A 19,794-nucleotide genomic window follows, 5' to 3' on the forward strand; every position below is an offset into this window, starting at 1 on the left:
TATATAGGTTACTTTACATGTTGATGGAGCTGCAATTATAACTCAGGGCTAACGTGTATGCATTTCCATAGCAAATTCTGGTCTACTCAAAGGTGTGAATTGCATAACCAAAGATGGAATGCGGTGGTAAGTGATAAGAATAACCAAAAAGGGTTCATTGTTATGCACTCAATGGGAGGACCAAACCAACCTTCAAATTTTGTGCAAGACAATTGTTGAGAAGGCTTCATATTTGTACCATTATAAGGGTATGCTAGGGTAAGTATCTTAATTAAATATTCATTTAATAAATTCTTATTATATTAATATTTGAAGGCATAAAATTTATTATAACCTTTCAGAATAAATTTAAAAGGAGCTTATTTTGATAAGTTATGTTAAGAATTTTGTTTAAAATAAAGCTTATAAGAGTTATAAACTATTTTCATACATTATCTAGAGGCTTACAAATGCATTTTAAATGCCTGAGAAATTAATCTTACAACAATGTATATGCAAATGTAAGTGACAATTTAAAAAAACGTTAAATGACTCGTAATGTACTAAATTGGGCTAAATATGATTTGAACATCGATATTGTTAATTAATTCCTTATAAAAGGTAATAATTAAAGTTGGGGATGTTATATGTTTGATGAATTGCTAATAAATTAATAATTAACACTAACATATACAAGTCTCTTAATTGGATATGGGCTAACAAGAAAATAATGGAAAAGTCCAATTAGCCATAAAGGTCGTACTTTAGCGCAATATGGGCCGGAGCCCAGTTCGTACTGAATCAGAAAATCGACGACGCGTTTCACTATATGCGGAAGGTGATCAAGCGACACCATCGTGAGATCTCTGCTTCAGAGTTCAGAGGTAACAAACAACATTCAAACGCTTTTTTTTTTTCTGTCTTCACTTTCTCTCATTTTCCTTCTCTTTCTTGGCAACCAAACACCTCAAATAGGGTTCCGTTTCCGCTCGAAAATTACTCATTTTACATTTTGTTTATAATTTTCTTCATTTCGCGCTAGGAATTCGTTTTCTCTGATCGGGATCTGGAAGGAGGCGAATCAACATGGGTTTCTTGGTGACGACGCTAATCTTCATAGTGATTGGGATCATCGCGTGCCTTTGCACCAGAATTTGCTGCAACAGAGGGCCTTCTACCAATCTGTATACTTCTTTTGATTCTCTTTCGATTTTTTTATTTTTTTTTCTGTTTCCTTGTTTCCTGAATTGTTTAGTTATGAGCTTCTGAACTCGAAAAATCTCTAAATTTGATTAGATTATGTAAATGGATTATCTCATCATGTGTTTCAGTTGAGTTTTGTTGCTGCATTTAGTGGTTTAATCAGAAGAATTTAAGGATGATTTAGGGAATTGTATTTTCTTGTTTTCTAATATTGTGCAACCGACCATTTATTTAATGTTTTGAGAATACTTCCGGTTATCAAATTAGATTAAGGATGTCTTGCATAGAATTAAATACATTTATAGTCAGACATGATTGAGGCACTTGGGAAGACTATGCATTAACCAGTATTTTGGGAAAAGAAATTCCTAGACGTTAATTGTCTATCATTTTTTAAATATAAAGCTGGTAAGAATGTATAGGATTATTAGTTCGTTCAGCATGTGATGGTGCATTGCTTGTGATTGCCTGCTTCTTCAACACCTTAACTATTCTTGTTCTTATTAATTGTTGATACTGTCATCAACTATATATACCAACTTTTTGCTGTGTTTAATAATGCAACGTAATCAGATTTATTTGGTGACTCAATCTAGCTCTGACAAACTTATACATCGGTTCACATGATGCGCCCAACCCTCCCACACACACACACACACAAATCTCATGAATATTCGTTGTCTCCATTCTTCAGCTGTTCTCTGTACAATGCGTATTTCATTCTTTTTCACATGTTTCTAAAATCTTCTTATTCTGTTGCAGATTTCACCTAACTTTGGTTATTACTGCTACAATTTGCTGCTGGATGATGTAAGTGTTGTTTGATCGGCATTCTTCTTTTATTTTGTACCAAGTTAGAATGAGTAGGAATTAAGGCATATAGAACCTATGTTAGTTCCCCTGATAAGGAATTTATTGATTCGAAGAAGAAATTACTAAATGAACGTGGCCTCATGTGTAAATAACTACTCAAAGGCTGACGCATAGTCATAATTAATGTTGTTGAAGCTGTTTATTTCTATAGCTATTCTTTAAATCTTTGACCATGATACTGCTACGTGAGTTTTTGTGAGGTTATTGTCAAATTACCAGTACTCTATGGCAGCCCTCGTAAAATAACAGTAACTGAAGCAGAATAGCTGAGTTCTGTAAAAGTGGGATAGTTTAGGTAATTAATTGTACCCGAGCATGCAAGCATTCATGCTATACTTCTTTTAAAAACAGGGCATTGTGTTTTATTGGCCCAAAAATGAGGCCACTAAGCCACAATGTTCCCTATTGTGATATTAGTAACTGAAAATGTGTCCAACTCTAAGTAGTCTGTGAATCAGTAGTTGCTTTGAAGATTTTCTTTTTCTTTCGTATTTACTCATTTTCATTCTTATGTTTTGTATGCACATCCTGTATTGGGATTTTACAAGAGAAAATTATAAATAGCTTATGTACATACATACAAACATATATTCAAACCCTTGTGAAAAAATTTGATGAACTTGATTCGAGGAATGTTGTGTGGCCTCATGGATGAATGCTGTCTGATAGTGTGTCTCTAAAGGTTTATTTTTTTGGTTTTGTGTGGGGGGGAGGGATTGGCCTCTTTATATGGAATGCTCATATTCTTTTTTAATATGTTTCATGCCTAAGTTTTTTGTCTACATGATAATAAATTCAATCTTCACTGATCTTTCATTGCGATAATTTTCAAAAATCTAAACACTCATGCCTTGAACAGTTGTAAATTATTATGAAACATTTGCGATCAGTTCAGCTGTAATTATAGCTTGTGAATAGCCAATCATGTGTCTTCTTTGTCATAAGGCTCACTTTGGTCTTTCCTCCATTCTATCAGGTGGGCGATTGTATATCTGGCGCAGATGAAACCACTCATAGTACCTATACTGAGTGAGGGAGAATAAGTCTCTGCGTGGACTGATGTAGCTCCTTGTAAGTTAGAGAAAATGGATCACGGATTGGCTGCTGGATAGAATTTGATTTTGCTCTCATGAGTCGTTCAGTATTTTTTAAGGGTGGAACTGTATGTATTTCTTGTTGGATAATGGCATTTTAAGTTGGATTTCTATTGCTACGTGACATTAGCCGTGTTACAAATGTTGTATTTAATCCTCATTCATTTCAAATTCAAAAAATGTCCCGTGGACAATGATATTAAATATGTATTTTGGTGAAAAATAAGTTAATGAAAGAAATGTTTTCTCAGAGAAAAAAAATTCTCATCAAAAGGCTTCAAGTTTGTGCAACACTTGCGCTTCTCGTGTACAATTTCTTTAGGAATGGATCTAGTCCCATTAACTACCAGATGAATGAAAAGTTGTTAATTACATTACTGTTAACCGAAGGTAAAAGGATAGTTTTAGTATGCCTTTTAAGTGACTTAGTATTCAGCACCAGATGCAAAGGTAAACATGCCTACAGCAACAGTCATTGGTATGACTCGAAGAATGAAGTTGAAGTATGCAGCTCCAGAAGTAGCAAAGCTATGGGGTAGACAAAGAGATCTTACATACGAAATGCCAATATACTATATCGATGTCAAAATTTGCTTCTTTTTCATCTAAACTAGAATGATCTGCTGGTAAGAGTGTCAGCTTCGTGGTCACTTGGGAGGATCTAATTTTTTTATGGGAGTTTTTCACATGAGAGGAGGAGATTAGTTTCTTCACTTCATAGCAGAAGCAGTTGCTGATTTTAGCTTATCATGAGGTGAAGATATTCTTTGATATTTATCTAGCAGAGAGTCCATGTTAAGCGGAAGACTGAGCTTCCCACCGTCTATGCTTAAATCTTTCTCAGCGACAAAGAAAATGCTAACCCATATGTGGAAGAAGAGGTCAAGAGGTCGCTTTTGTCTAATCTATTTCTAAAAGCAGCACCAGAATGGTTATATCTTGTCTATCCTCATGGTTTACCCTATGCTTAAATTATTATTTTTTCCTTAAAAAAAGGGAAAATATCTTTCTTCGTTGGTTTCTATACAAAACTTTGCTTTCAAGAATTTGATTCGCCTTAATAACAATGATGATTACGCAGAATCCATAGTCAGTGAAACCTTGTGTTTCCTGGCATCTAACCTAAATAAATTTACTAATTAGGATAACAGTTACGTAATTTAAATTCAATTTTGTTAATCATTTCCTTAACAATAATGGTTAAGCTATTTTGTTAAACATCAGAGATGTACGATATCATTAAATGTTACATTTTCAAATAAAAAGTAATTTGTCATCGTGATTCGTGAATAACAATATTCACTAGTACATTGTTCGAATAGATCATGTTATTGGCGTTAATAGTACCAATAAATACAAGACCATAATATTTCCCATCCTTAAATCTGATGGCTTCAAATGCAAAGGCTAATCCGGTTGGTGATGTCAACTCTGCTCCCAAGTCTACAAAAGCTGTAGGCCCTGATGCACCCTCTTATCCTCCCACCGTTTGCCTTCTTCTCTTTGCTGCCAACGCTGCTTGTGGTGCCATCATGGGGTCCATTTTCGGCTATGGTGACGTGCTTTGTTAAATTCATAGTATGTTTGGATTCACGTTTAAATGTGTATGATGATTAAAACCCATGTTTATTTCAACGTTGATAGTTATAGTTTCTGCGTTATATGGACGTTTACAGGATTTTTAACGTGTTTCCAAAACACACATACTTGCAAACGGGGAGCTAGTTTAATGCAACGTATTTCCCATTTGTTTCTTGTTTTCTCTTCATCATTCTCTTACTTGCTTACTATACAAACTTTCTTGGATTTTCACTCTTTATTGTGGCATGAGATTATGGGATGAGGAAGATGGAGGATGGATTTAGTCAAATAAGCGACATGGAGTCTGCAATTTGAAATTGATCTTTCTTGGCTTTATGACATCCTCAATATAAGTTATAACTTAGTAGTATATGTTGTTCTGTTTTAAATTGAGACAAGATATATTGCAGGAATGCAACCCCCCAAATTTACGTTAACACAGACTACAAAGAAACCTCTTGTCTGTACTAATAATAATCTTTGATTGTTTAAACTACGAAGTTTTTAGTTTTGTTAAGCACGTAGAGAAAGAAATAGCATTATATGGTGATTTAATTAGTGGTGTATTTTTGAGACATTTGCAACTTAAAATATTCTCAACATAACTCTTATATTGGATAGGGATCTTTTATTTTTTATCGCGAACAAACTATTATGTGTATGTATTTTTGTATTTTTGTTTAAACAAAAAATTATTCGTTTAAGTAAAATTGTAAAAATACAGAATATGAGGGTCATGTAACATGAGGAGATTATGATCCTTCTTATATTTTGGTTTCATATTTTAATTTTTTTTTATTTTTTTATTTTTTGCAAACATTTTATACTCAAGGGGGCTTTATTATTTAATTCGGAGCTTCTTCATTTAACAAAATTAAATGAGGAAAAGGAATGGAGGGATTTATTGGTAGAGAAGTTCATCTTCAAAACTTTGTGGTGTAACCCATGAGTGAAGATGGAGAGTTGGTATAACATCATTTAAACTTTTGAATCTGTATTATGTTTTCCTAACAAGTAACTAGAAATATGGATTTTTGGACTAATTTTTCTGCTTTACTTAATGATAGGTTATATTCAAGTATCTAGGCTATCTTTAAAATGCTGGCAAAGGATTATCATCAAGGAATTTGAATAATTCTGAGCGATGAATGGTTAGTAAAAAAATTCTGTTAATGCTGAAGGATGCTTTCAATGGGTCTGTTAATAACTTTAGCAATTACTTTAATAAAATTATTGAATTCTTTTATCTATGTAAATTTTTATCTCTTTAGACATATGAATAGGAAGAGTAGTATTTGTGTTCTTACTTTTAATTCATTAATAATCAGTTGTCTTTTGTCTTCACCTCATTAGACTTTTGCAATTTTATCTGGAGTTGAAAGTTTGGTTGTCATGGCAAGACTTCGAGAAAATGATGATGGTATGAAACATTTTACACAAAATGGTTTTGCTGTATATGTTCTCACTGATATATATGATTCATTTCACATCTGCAGCCATTAATGCTGGGGTAGCTGGATGTTGCAGTGGTCTTGCCATAAATTTTCCTGGTATCTTTTATAATTGACAATTACATGTTAAAATTTTTTTAAAAAATAGTCAAATTTATTAAAATTGTAGTATTGATGTTTTCAGTATATATATTTTTGTGATATGTTGTTATTTTTAATAAAAATTTATTATAAATAAGTTCTTATTATGCATTACCAGCATGCTGTAAAAAAATAGTTGGTAAATTATCAATATTTGGTTTAAAATTTTATTAACTTGTTGGCCACCTCACCAATTTGAATTAAGGATAAATGGCATACCTATTTTGACTAACCCGTCTCATGAACACATGAAATTTTGTCTTTGCATTGTTGTACATGTGAGTAAACACTGAGCAGAGACAATTTTGTCTCCAATTGGTGGGTTGGGAAAGATTACGAGGTGTACTACTGTATTGAATGAATAAGACAATAACTATTTATTTTCACAATATGTTTTACATAAATAAGAAAGGAAGAGAAGAGAAAAAAGTGTGGAAAAAAAAATAGTGATGTAATGGAGAGATTAAAAAAAAAAGTTATGAAAAGTGTTCTAAGATGTTGCCAAATTACTATGGACTAAAAAAGCAAATATACTACATTGACATACAATACAATTCAATCGTTATTAGGGTCTTGCAAAAATATTCTAAATACTGAATTATCAAAAATTACATTGAAATTACATTAAAATTCACAAGAGGAGTATAATATTACATTTTATAAAATAAATTTTACTTTTAATTCCATATCTAAGAATTTTTAGGCATCTTATTATTATTATTATGACTGATCTAGGTGCACCCGAAGCACTTATACAGAGCTGCCTCACTTTTGGGGCTCTTTCTTTGATCATGGAAGGGATAACCAAGCAACTAGCAGCACTTGCATGCCCCATTTCCAAGAAAACAAGTGTGCCATTGGTACTCTCCCTTCAACTCCCTCTTCCAAATGAGAAGAATTAAGTCATTTCCTTTTTCTACGAGTCATTGAAAAAACGCAAAAAGGGCATATTTCCTACATCTCACTGAGAACCAGGTGCCCTTTTTTCAAGTATGGTGTATAGCATATGCACCTTTCTTTTGTCTTTATTGGAGCTTTCTTTTGTAGCCTTTATGGACACTTCTTTTTTAGGCACATGCGATGACACATTTTGTAACAAAGACATGGCTTGTTTATATGCTGAGTGAGTTTCAAATATGCAATATCGATTGCACCATGTTATTTATTCGTGCATGCTTTGTTGGAATATAAACAAAACTGTGGTAAAAATGTGTTACTAACACTTCTCATTGAATAAATAATATGAAACATAATCCACTTTGAATTTAAATTAAAGACTTTTGGATTGAACATTTTACTGTTATTTAGTTCATAAATCATCAGTTTCCATAAATATCATGCCTAGCTCATTGCATGAGTGAGAGATTTCTAACCATCAAAATGCTCAGTATTTGATGCTCAAGCAAATGTAATGGTAACTTAGACTTAACAAAAACTAGCAAAACTGCATACTCCCTAATGGCCTTCCTATTCACACCATTTCTCAAAATGTTCTTTCAATCCTTGCGATTAATGACTTTGACGAATCGACTGATCATAAAAAATGGAGGTCAACGGGTAAATTGTTTCTCAATCGATCCAATCGAAGTTTTCAAAAGTAAATATGAAAAATGAAAACTTTTCGTTTTATGTTTTCGTTGCCTCTGTAACAAATGACTTCATCATTATTTAATACATATTTGTATAATTTTTAAAAAAAATAAAATTATTATTTATTTTAAAAATTTTATTTTTTGTTAAATTTTTCTCTCAAATCTCAGCAAGTATTTTTTTCCTTCAAATTTTTAAATTTTTTCTGTTTTGCCTACATCTTAAGTACTTATATTTTGATACTTTCTTATTTAAATTATTTATATATTTTTTTGTAGTTTGAAATACTTTCCTTGTAATTTAATTATATTTTAAAATTTTGCTTGAATTAAAAAATTGATATGAATTTGAATCCAGTCTTACATGATCAAGCCTAAGTAGAGAAGGCTTTGACTTTAAGTACAGGGATCATTAATAAGAGGAAAGCTCAAGACAAGACATATAGTAATTATAGTTTAAGAGTATGTATTTCGGACCCAAAGAATAAAATTCAAGGAGAGGAGACAAATAAGGTTCTGGTTCTACTTGTACAAGTCCAAAGAAATCAAAGTCCTGAACAGAATGAACCAAATATTAAAATTAAGAAAATATTATCCTTAACCTTTAGTAATTAATAATAGTATTTTTTTAATAAAAATAATTATGTAGTATATTTTTATAAATAAATAAAAAATTAATAAAAGTTTTATTTTTGAATGTTTAGATCAAGCTTTAAAGATTAAGGTTAACAAAATCTTAAAATTTAAAATATTTTATAATCTTCGTATTTATTTTTTTGAAAAAAAAAAACTCAATTGTCGTTTAACATTTTTATGTCAGAATTATCATTATTTGTAAGTCAGTAAATAACTATAATGAAAAATGGAGTCGTTATGTTGACATTACATATAATGGAAGGTTATAATTAGGGGAATCAAATCCTTGTAAGAGTTTACAGCCTTGAAATTTGAACCTTTTGTATTTGTTGTAACCTTCCTCAGGCTTTCTCTCAAAAATCATTTTTACCATAAATACAAATTAAATTACGTAATTTAGAACGTAAGTAATAAATATTTATTTAAAATTATTTTTTATTGTGTGAGAGATTACTGTTTTTTTTTTCTTTTACTCTTCTGAAACCTTGTCAATTCTCTTGCAATTGGTGATTCAAGTTGACAAAAGTTATTGTCAGTGTTCCATTAATCCAAGTACATTCTTTGTTGTATGGATTATTTAATTCATTGGTAATTGGACAATTAGCATATATATGTATTACATCTTCTATACCGTTGATTGGCTATTTGTATTTTTCAGGTTATTAATTTTTCTTTATCTTCCTTTTTATTTTTCTTTTCTTTTTTTATCAACTCAGGTCACGAAGATAGATTCATCCCCTTTAATTTCGTATAAAAAATACCAATACAATGCACCAAATACTAATACAATACTATCCATTGATTTGTTTTTCTAATCATCACTGTTTCCAAAAACAACATGCCTCAATGCAATTTGATTTATTAAATTAACTTTTACCCAAAAAAAAAATGAGTAATTGTAAGTTTCACATAGTTCATTATCAAGACTAAAAAAACTGGGATGGTAACTTAGACTTGACAAAAGCCCTCAAAATCACAACTTCCTCACCCACCTTCTTATCCACACTATCTCTCAAAATCTGAGCAAAGAACAGCCACCGCCCGGTGATTACGACAAATGCCACCACTAGCGGCCCCGACATGGCACGGGGCAGCCGCCATCCTCGGCGGAGCATTACCTTCTTCACCACCACCTCTGCCGCCGTGCACACACCATGAAGCACAAAATAGCACGTGACTTCCCACGTGGGAGGCGCCCGTGAAACATAATAATATATCAACTCATGCATTAGCCCAGATACAAGGAACGTGGTCAACATGGCAGCTGATTTGGCACATGTGGGACCCACAAATTGCGTAGAAATACGGCGTACTGGGTCGTATACGGTAGGGCGTAGAATATGCGTAACCGTCAGGTTCCATCTACGACCCCAGAAGTCTTGAAGAGAGGTGCAGAGGTAAGGTTTGTTGAACTGCGGTTCGATCTCACAGCCGAAAATGGTTCGAACTGCGACAGCACAGAGGGCAAATGTAATCTCTGCGCTAAGGTACACATGGCAGCAATAGAGAACTATGATGAATTGAGGGGGCAGTCTTTCTTTGTAGCTATAAACACACAAGATCAAGGTCAAGAGAAGCACTTTTAGGAGCATATGCCATTTGGGTTTTTCTACCTCTGGGGTGGTAGTTTTTTGGGTTGGTGGGTGTTGCTGTTTGAGTTCGATGGGAAGGGAAGCTATGGAGATGAAATGGGCTATGTTTGGGTGTGATAGGACAAGAGGGCCTTGGTTGAAGGAAAAAAGGAGGAGCTTGAAAGTGCCAAGCCAAACAAGTAAGAAGCATGTGATGCTACATGAGCTAGGTGAAGAGAGGTTCAAGGGAAGGATGAGAAAGATGTAGATAACAGGGATGATTGAGAGAAGTCTTAAGAAACCTTTTGGTATTTTAGAAGCTATGTAGTAACAATAACAGAGACATGTTATGGCTATAACCCACACCTTGATGAAGCTTCCAAATTCACCATCCATATTCTCCTCTCCCTTGAATGTAGCTAGGTCCCTTGAATGTAGGTAGGTCTTACAGTATGTGAATTTGAAATGTCAACCAAAACGATGATGAGATATATTATAGTGCAGTAGGTCTCCAAAGATGGAGTGCATAGGAGAGTTACATATTCATATTGAATATCATATTAATGTCATTTTAATTAGCGTTTGTATTTATCAAAGATAATAAAAGTTTTATATGTAATAATTTTTCATTAAAATTATAACATTTAATATATTAAAAATTATAATATTTAATAATATTTTATTTTATTAACATAAAAGTTAAAAGAATTTGAAATTATTTTTAAAACAAAGAGAGATGAGAAATGAAAAGAAGAAAAAAAAAAAAGGTTACAATAAACAGAGATAAAAAGAAATGTGTTATAAAAGTACTATATGAGAATTAAGTAACTGTCTATATAAAATTACATTTTTTTACAAAATATTTGAGATAAAAATTCTAAAGTAGAAAAAAGTTAATTCAAAAAGTACTTATAAAAATTATACATTTAATTTACTAAAAAAGAGAGTAAAATTTATAATCTAAATAATTGATGTTATAAATTTTTTAAAACATAACATATATATTCGGAAGTCAACGACAGTTTAATAATTTATGTTATTCCTAAAACCACAATGGCTGATATTTTCTTCTTAATTGTTTTTGCGTCCAGAGAGACGGAGAGGTTTCACATATGATTGAAATGTGGAGAGGGGGTAGGTATACTTTAATCAGACCAAAAAAAACTTACAGAGATAATTAGTTTGAAAATTTTATTTAGTTTACTTTTTAAGATTGAATTTAAATATTTAATAATATTATTAAATTTTTATTAATTAAAAAATTATTATACTTTTAGATTTTTAAAATAATAAATATTTTTAATAAAAATTTATTATATTTAGAAAAATAAAATAAACCCTAAATTCAGAAGTTAATATAACTGGCTCATTGAATAAAAATAAAAACTAAAACATAGTCTCTAAACGTGGTAGGTCAAGTCTATGAAATATTTTTTTTACACATATAAAGACTCACAAGTTTATTATTGAATATTTTTTACATATACAAAAATTTAAATTTAAAATTTTATTTGATTAATATTAAACTGTTTATCACTCAAATCAATCTTCATTTAAGTCATAGTCTTTGTTGGTATAATTTATTTGACATTAAACACCTACGGAGTTACTTAGTTTAAAAAAAAAATTGACCCTTAAATCGAAGATATTAAAAAAATATTTGGTAGTAATATAAAATTTTATACGCTTCTCCTTTTGTTTTATAATTTGAGTTGTTTTAATCTATTTTTAAAACATCCCATGATTCTTGTGATTTAGCTTTTTTTTTTTTTTCATTTGATATTAATTATGCATGTGGCTTTCCATACTTTAAGATATAAAGGAAATATTTAAATTCATTGGACAACTAGAGCAGATACAATCTGGCAGACCCATTATATTATTTAAAAAAAATCAGAGAATCGTTGACTTTTTTATCCTTGCTAACATTAAATACTTATTGTTTGATAATAAGAAGAATAAGAATATGATTATATTTTTATTTTCATACTTAGGTTGGTTAGGTTTTTTAGTTTTTATTGATTTATATTTTTTATTATTATTTAAATTAAATCTCTCACTCCAAATTTTATGTAATAATTAATAAAAATATAACAAATATGTAATACATCATTGATTTATATAAATTTGTAAAAGAGTAAATTAAATAATTAAACAAAAAGAGTTTATTATATTTATGTTTTACTTTAAATTTTAATTTAAATATTTTATAATTTTATGTTGATTTATACAGATTAGTAATATGTCATAATTTTTATATTTTTCTTAATAATTGGTTAAATTTTTGGAGCAAGAAAGTTGATTTAAATAATTTAAAATTAATAAAAATATGAGTAATTAAAATTTAAAAGAAAACTAAAAGCACGTTTAAGTTAAATTATGTGAATTACAATTACAATTAGGTCTAATTTAAATATTTAAATTTTCCTGGACAAAATTTATACTAACAAAAATAAACATAACAAAAAAATCCTTAAACTTTAAGAGAATGGTGTAGTATAAATAGGTATGGTAAGTCAAAAGTTTGAACCCCACTTGTCTTCTTGTAATGAAGTAAATGTAAATGATTCATAAGCATTGTTTAAGTCTAATAGCAGCCTACTCAGAAGACCTTTCCTCGTATTAAAAATTTTAGAAAAAAAATAATATATAAATTTCTTTCGAAGATATTATGAATTTTTTTATTGATAGATGTATGATATTAAAATCTGATATATTGATAATATATAGTCAGTTTTATATTAATAAAACTGTTCATCAAGATGATGATTTGTCATTTCGATGTAAATTGAACTGTCAAAGTTTTTTTAGTCAGAATCTTCGCATTGAACATGTGGCATGTGACCTTTCACAACCTATATGCATATCTCTTTTTAAAAGGAGAATGATATTTACATATATTTTTTATTGCTCTATTCGTAAATTATATCCTTTTTAGGTAATTTAAAAAAAAATTGTTGCTCTACTTTTTTTTCTAATAAATAAGTAGATGTAAGAAAAACAAAAAAGTTGTGCAAAAATTGTTTGCTTTTGCAAAAAAATATTTTTAATTTTTTATATTTACATTATGTCACGTATCTTTAAAACTCAATGTTTTTTTTTTACTCTTGATATTCGATTTTCTCAGTATAAATAGCTTTCTATGCGCATAATATAACGGGTGTAGCTAGTTAGTGAGGAGCACTGAGTAGAATGTTACAAATTTTCAGTTCAGTAAGTTTTAACTAATGAGTAAATGCATTAATTGATTGTAATAAAAAGAAGTGTTTTAAATTTTTTTAGTATTGTTCTCATTTATTATTAATGTTCTTTAAATATTAAGTCATGTAATTATTAATAATATTTAACTTAAAATAATAAAAAAAAATAAGTAATGAAATCAAATCACATAATAAGACTTTCGGTTTTCTAACTATCTAAATGTAACTCAGTTCAATTTTAATATATTGTGTTACTTTAATTACTAAAAATCACTGTTATTTAATGATCATAAAATAATGAAAGTCTTATTTTTTAAATGTTATCCTAATCATAAATAATAACAAGTAAATAAGAACATTAAGATCCATTATACTTATTAAATTTAATTAATTGATTGAAATCTTAGATGATAGATTAATCTTCGCATCCTTAAATTTAAATTATTTTTTAGTTTTATTAATTTATCAATAATATAATTATCTATTAATAGATTAATTAAGATTAACCCTTTAATAGCTGAATAAAAAATTACAATAACAATAAAGGAATAATTTTAATAAACAATTAGCATTAATATCATAAAATTACACAAGAATTCAAAAGAGTACATAATTATAACACTAAAGCAAAGGAAATTAAATAAAAAGTATCCATAATCTTAATTTAAAAAAAAAAAAATCAAAACTCACATGGGTGATTACTTTGGAAAGAAGCCACTTTGTCATAGAGAACATTGCCTCTTAGAGATCTTGGGGAGGTGATCTTAATGGAAGAGGAAAAGTATGTAAATGTGAATGGTGAAAGAGTTTTTGGTGGAAAGCTTAAAATTTAATTAAGTGTAAAGAAGACTAAGGAAAAATTGGAGTCACTCAATCTAAAATATCAATTAAAAAAGATAAAATACAAATTCAAAAATTTTATAATTCAAATTCTAATTTCAAAATTCAAATCCAAATTTAAAATCTAATTTCAAAATTCTTTATTTTTTTTTCCCTTCTTTCAACAATTTTTTTTTATGATTAGACCAATTTTAACCTTGCATTATCACTACTTCTTACAATAAAACAAAAAAAAATCCTTAATCAGTTTAAAGAATAAAATAATAATTTTAAAAAATAAATAAACTAAATTCTTGCATAAAGTGAGAAATTTTATTATTTCCACTGTTTCATGCCTTTACAATTTATGGGAGGTTGGTTTGGCTTTTTTTCCTTTTACTTTTTAAATTATCATTATTTTATTTTATTTGTAATTTTATATTTCAAATGTACAATTTATAATCATAAAAATATTACTTATATTTACCCAAATGTTGTTAAACAAAAATATTTAAAATATACAGTTCTTTTAAAGTTTTAGTTTGATTACCCGAATGAGTTTAGTTGTATTTTCTCTTTCAAAAACTTAATTCCAAAAATTTGGGGGAGTAGGCTAGCATGAGTTGAGAGATAATGGGTTACTTTTGCAATTTTAGATAACTCAAATCCTACACTTTACTGAGGCTGCTGCAATGCTCGCTGACGAGTAATAATGATCAACAAGATCAAGACCTTCATACCTGCTTTCACATGAAAGATTTGAGAAAACTCAAGTATTTTTTTAGAAGTGGAAGTTGCTGGATCTCCTGTAAGACTTTTTCTTAGTCAATGAAAATATGCTTTGCACATTATTATGGAAACTAGGTTACTTAGATCACGACTATCCTCTACTCCTTTAGAAGAAAATCCTCATCTAGCTCTAGCAAAAGGACCACTACTCTCTGATCCTGGTCAATATCGTTATCTTGTTGGGGGCCTCATTTACTTGTGCTTCACTCACCTATAACTATCATTTAGTGTACATGTCTTATCCTAATTTATGCAACAACCATGAGAAGAACATTAGCAGTTGCCCTACGCATTGTTCGCTATCTCAAGAGGAAACTTAGCCAAGGGATTCTCTTAGTTTACATAGTTGGTGTGACTTTGATTGGGCAAGTTCTTCTCTTACTCGAAGATCTATCACTGGTTAGTTCATTCTCCTTGACAATTCGCTAGTATCTTGGAAGACGAATAAATAACATATGATGTATCGATACCCTGTCAAAGTTCCATGACCAACACTACTTGTAAACTACAATGGTTGAAAGAACTCCTTTTGGATTGAACATTTTACTGTTAATTAGTTTATAAATCATCAGTTTCCATAAATATCATGCCTAGCTCATTGCATGAGTGAGAGATTTCTAACCATCAAAATGCTCAGTATTTGATGCTCAAGCAAATGTAATGGTAACTTAGACTTAACAAAAACTAGCAAAACTGCATACTCCCTAATGGCCTTCCTATTCACACCATTTCTCAAAATGTTCTTTCAATCCTTGCGATTAATGACTTTGACGAATCGACTGATCATAAAAATGGAGGTCAACGGGTAAATTGTTTCTCAATCGATCACAAATATTTCTCTTCGTAAAATGCAGAATCCACCCCACTTCCTTGGATAAAAGAAGTATAATTATAATTAAGCAAACACATGAATTGGATAAATAACATGCAAACATATTATAAAAAAAAAAAAACTTATGAATTGCACATATTCACTAGAACACGCTCGTTGTTTTCCAAGAACAACATGCCTCGTTATAATTTAAACTATTGGAACAAATTACCCAAAAAAAAAAAACTGAATAATTGCAGGCTATATAATGTTCACTTTGAAGAGTCCAACAAAGATAATGGTAACGTAGACTTAACAAAATGGATCAAAATTGCATATTCTCCAATGGCTTTCCTATCCACACCATTCCTCAACAGCTGAGGAAAAAACAGCCACATCCCGGTGACCGCCACGAACGCCATCACAAGGGGCCCTGACACAGCTCGGTGAAGCTGCCACCCACGGTGGAGCATTACCCGCTTCACCGCCACCTCGGCCACCGTGCATACACCATGAAGCACAAAAAAACACATTACTTCCCACGTGGGAGGCACACGTGTAATGTAATAATACATCAACTCATGCATGAGCCCGGATACAAGGAACGCGGTCAACACGGCAGCTGATGTGGCACATAAGGGACCCACAAAACGTGTAGACATACGGCGTATGGGACTGTATACAGTGGGGTGTAGAATACGGGTAACTGCAAGGTTCCATCTACGGCCCCAGAAGTCTTGAAGGGAGGTGGAAAGGTATGGTTCGTTAAATTGCGGTTCAATCTCAAAGCCGAAAACGGTTCGAACCGGGGAAGCAATAAGGACTAACACTAGTTCAGTGCCAAGGTACATGTGGCAGCAATAGAGGACTATGATGAAAAGCGGGTGCAGATTTTCTTTGTAGTCATGAACACGTACGATCATGGCCAAAATAAGCACTTTTAGAAGCAAAAGCCATTTTGGTTTCTCTAAGTTTGTGGTGGTAGCTTTTTGGGTTGGTGGGTCTTCTTGTTTGAGGTTGATGGGAAGGGAAGCTATGGAGATGAAATGGACAATGTTTGGTTGTGATAAAACAAGAGGGCCCTGGTTGAAGGAAAAAAGGAGGAGCTTGAAAGTGCCAAGCCAAACAAGGAAGAAGGATGTGAGGCCACATAGGTGAGATGACGAGAGTTTCAAGGGAAGAATGAAGAAGAGGTAGAGAACAGGGAGGATGGAGAGAAGCCTTAATAAGCCTTTTGGTATTTTAGAAGCTATGTAATAACAATAACATAGACATGTTATTACTGTAATCCATACCTTGATGAAGCTTTCAATCTCACCATCCATCTCCTCTCCCTTGAATCTAGCTAGCCAGGTCATGAGTTTGTGAAATGTCAATGAAAATGATGAGTAATATTATAGATTGGCAGGTCTAAGAAAGTGGAGTGTATAAGGGGACATGTTTCTAATAATCAATTAGTGTTGAATGTTAGATTAGTGTTATTTTAATTGACTTATTTAACGTGTCTAAACACATATAATAGAATTTTATATACAATAAGTGTTTATTAAAAGTTATAAAATTTAATTATTAATAATATTTAGTAAAATTTAATATTTGTTAATTTTTTATTGTGTGTCCCATATAAATTTTAGTTAGCTAATACCTGCAACATATTATATAATAGAGTTTTGTTATGTTTTTCTATATTTTTTCTAATATTTCTTCTATTATTATATAAAGATAAAAATTAAATTTAAAATGAAAAGAAATTTCAAAAGATTAATTAATTGTTAAAATAATATTATTCTATTGAATAGGCTTAAGGTTAGAATAAAGTTATATACAAGTAATTAATGTTATAAAATTTCAAAAAGATAGCATATTATTCTTAAAAGCACATGGCTGATATTTCTTTTTTAATTGTTTATACCTCCGAACAGAGAGGTTTGTCCTATGATTAAGCTAGAGAGAGTAGAGTGGGTATATTTTACATTTCTTTTCCTTTCATAATCAAATGATTAAGGGGAAGAAATGATACTCCGTCAAAGGAAGAAAAACTACATGATCCAGACTTATCAATAATTTAAACGAAGAAATTATATTAAAAAAATATTAACCTCGCTAAGATAAGTTGAAGGATATGTTTAAGAGAAGGTATAGTGTAATTATTGATTTGGTTCATAATAAAGTTATTTACCTTTTGAAAATTAATATAATATAATTTCAATCTAAACTTTTGAAGATCCTATGATGAGTCTTAGTCCTCATCAATTCTTGTTAATAGATAAAAATTCAGTCTCATAATTAGATGGTACAGTATTTTGTACTTTCGCTTAAGTAAATAACTTTTTTTAAAGTAAAAATGTAAAATTTTATTTAACTAGCTAAACAAAACTAAATCTAAATCTCTTATTTTCGAAACCATGTCACATGTGATGTTTCACAACCCTCGTGTCGTGTGCATATTATTTATATAAAAGTAGATGGCATTTACAACTCATTATTTGAATTATTTTAGATAATAAATTTAAAAAAATATTTTTCTATTTTTTCCCTATATATTGAAAAATAGTATATAAAATTCTATAAAAAAATATTTATGTCAGCAAAATGTAGAATCTACCCCACTTCCTGATATAAAAGTTGTAATTTTAGCAAACTCATGAATTGGATAAATAACACCCAAACATACAACATTCCACATTGTAATTTGTACTATTAAAATAAATTCCACAAAAAAAAATCTGAAAAATTGATTAATTGTAAGTTTTACAATGATCACTATGAAGAGTGAAACAAAGGTAATGGTAACTTAGACTTGACAAAATCTACCAAAATTGCATATTCTCTAATGGCCTTCCTATCCACACCATTTCTCAACAGCTGAGGAAAAAACAGCCACATCCCGGTGACAGCCAGGAACGCCATCACCAGCGGCGCCGACACGGCACGGTGAAGCCGCCACCCGCGGCGGAGCATCACCCTCTTCACCGCCACCTCCACCACCGTGCACACACCGTGAAGCACAAAAAAGTACGTGACTTCCCACGTGGGAGGCACACGTGCGAGGTAATAATATATTAACTCGTGCATGAGTCCAGACACAAGGAACGCGGCCAACACGGCAACTGACGTGGCATGGGAGGGACCCACAAAGCGCGTAGACATACGGCGTACGGGATCGTATACGGTGGGGCGTAGAATACGTGTAACCGTAAGGTTCCATCTACGGCCCCAGAAGTCTTGAAGGGAGGTGCAAAGGTATGGTTCGTTAAATTGCGGTTCAATCTCAAAACCGAAAAAGGTTCGAACCGGGGCAGCACTGAGGGCTAAGACAAGTTCTGCACCAAGGTACATGTGGCAGCAGTAGAGGATTGTGATGAAATGAGGGTGCAAGTTTTCTCTATAGTCATAAGCACGTACGATCATGGCCAAGAGAAGCACTTTTAGGAGCACAAGCCATTTGGGTCTTTCTACTTGTGGGGTGGTAGTTTTTTCAGTTTGTGGGTTTTGTTGTTTAAGGTTGATGGGAAGGGAAGCTATGGAAATGAAGTGGACAATGTTTGGGTGTGATAAGACAAGAGGGCCTTGGTTGAAGGATAAAAGGAGGAGCTTGAAAGTGCCAAGCCAAACAAGGAAGAAGGTGGTGGGGCCACCTAGGTGGAAAGAAGAGAGGTTCAATGGAAGGATAAGAAAGAGAGAGAGAATGGGAAGGATTGATAGAAGTCTCAAGAATCCTTTGGGTATTCTATAAGCTATGTAATAACAATAACATAGAGATGAGATGGTTGTGATCCATACCTTGATGAACCTCTCAATTTCACCATCCATGTCCTCCTTCCTCTATCTTTCTCCCTTGAATCTATGTAAACTATGCCAAATGTTAAACTAAAATAATGGTGTATAATGTGGAGATTTTGAGGGTCTAAAACATGAGGACAGAAAAGGGATTGCGTTTTTTTTGAAAAAATCACTTTCTTTTAGACAAGTGATATTAATTAATCTGCAACTTTCGACCGTTAGATGGTAGGGTGGGTAGAGGACGGTTGGGTTTTAATAATGAATAAAAAAAAGA

At 31.3% G+C, this 19,794-nt stretch overlaps 4 protein-coding genes and 1 pseudogene across 4 annotated transcripts; 2 read left to right on the forward strand and 3 right to left on the reverse strand.

Annotated features, from left to right (window-relative positions):
- The first annotated feature begins 783 nt into the window (after positions 1-783).
- LOC113856095 (V-type proton ATPase subunit e1) lies at positions 784-3,319 on the forward strand. The gene is made up of 4 exons (XM_027487765.1): positions 784-863; positions 1,022-1,163; positions 1,945-1,992; positions 3,032-3,319. The coding sequence occupies exons 2-4, from the start codon at positions 1,066-1,068 to the stop codon at positions 3,096-3,098; spliced, it is 213 nt and encodes a 70-aa protein (XP_027343566.1). The 5' UTR covers positions 784-863; positions 1,022-1,065; the 3' UTR covers positions 3,099-3,319.
- Positions 3,320-4,537: 1,218 nt separating this feature from the next.
- LOC113854356 lies at positions 4,538-7,290 on the forward strand (annotated as a pseudogene).
- A 378-nt stretch (positions 7,291-7,668) lies between these two features.
- Positions 7,669-10,514, reverse strand: LOC113854358 (probable long-chain-alcohol O-fatty-acyltransferase 1). The gene is made up of 2 exons (XM_027485308.1): positions 9,567-10,514; positions 7,669-7,812 (listed from the first exon to the last, which is right to left on the reverse strand). The coding sequence occupies exons 1-2, from the start codon at positions 10,512-10,514 to the stop codon at positions 7,669-7,671; spliced, it is 1,092 nt and encodes a 363-aa protein (XP_027341109.1).
- Positions 10,515-15,923: 5,409 nt separating this feature from the next.
- Positions 15,924-19,585, reverse strand: LOC113856375 (probable long-chain-alcohol O-fatty-acyltransferase 1). The gene is made up of 2 exons (XM_027488168.1): positions 19,521-19,585; positions 15,924-17,082 (listed from the first exon to the last, which is right to left on the reverse strand). The coding sequence occupies exon 2, from the start codon at positions 17,060-17,062 to the stop codon at positions 16,010-16,012; it is 1,053 nt and encodes a 350-aa protein (XP_027343969.1). The 5' UTR covers positions 17,063-17,082; positions 19,521-19,585; the 3' UTR covers positions 15,924-16,009.
- On the reverse strand, positions 18,418-19,614 carry LOC113856374 (probable long-chain-alcohol O-fatty-acyltransferase 1). The gene has a single exon (XM_027488166.1). The coding sequence runs from the start codon at positions 19,548-19,550 to the stop codon at positions 18,501-18,503; it is 1,050 nt and encodes a 349-aa protein (XP_027343967.1). The 5' UTR covers positions 19,551-19,614; the 3' UTR covers positions 18,418-18,500.
- Positions 19,615-19,794: the final 180 nt, after the last annotated feature.

Source organism: Abrus precatorius, unplaced genomic scaffold, assembly GCF_003935025.1.
Source record: "Abrus precatorius isolate BTA unplaced genomic scaffold, Abrus_2018 Scaffold11, whole genome shotgun sequence".
NCBI lineage: Eukaryota > Viridiplantae > Streptophyta > Magnoliopsida > Fabales > Fabaceae > Abrus > Abrus precatorius.

Coding starts and splice junctions, on each gene's coding strand:
- LOC113856374 (XM_027488166.1), bottom strand. CDS start 19,550: ATGGATGGTGAAATTGAGAGGTTCATCAAGGTATGGATCACAACCATC.
- LOC113854358 (XM_027485308.1), bottom strand. CDS start 10,514: ATGGATGGTGAATTTGGAAGCTTCATCAAGGTGTGGGTTATAGCCATA. Junction 7,813..9,566: donor GGTGGCTGTTCTTTGCTCAG/ATTTTGAGAGAT, acceptor GATTGAAAGAAC/ATTTTGAGAAATGGTGTGAA.
- LOC113856095 (XM_027487765.1), top strand. CDS start 1,066: ATGGGTTTCTTGGTGACGACGCTAATCTTCATAGTGATTGGGATCATC. Junction 1,164..1,944: donor AGAGGGCCTTCTACCAATCT/GTATACTTCTTT, acceptor ATTCTGTTGCAG/ATTTCACCTAACTTTGGTTA. Junction 1,993..3,031: donor ACAATTTGCTGCTGGATGAT/GTAAGTGTTGTT, acceptor CCATTCTATCAG/GTGGGCGATTGTATATCTGG.
- LOC113856375 (XM_027488168.1), bottom strand. CDS start 17,062: ATGGATGGTGAGATTGAAAGCTTCATCAAGGTATGGATTACAGTAATA.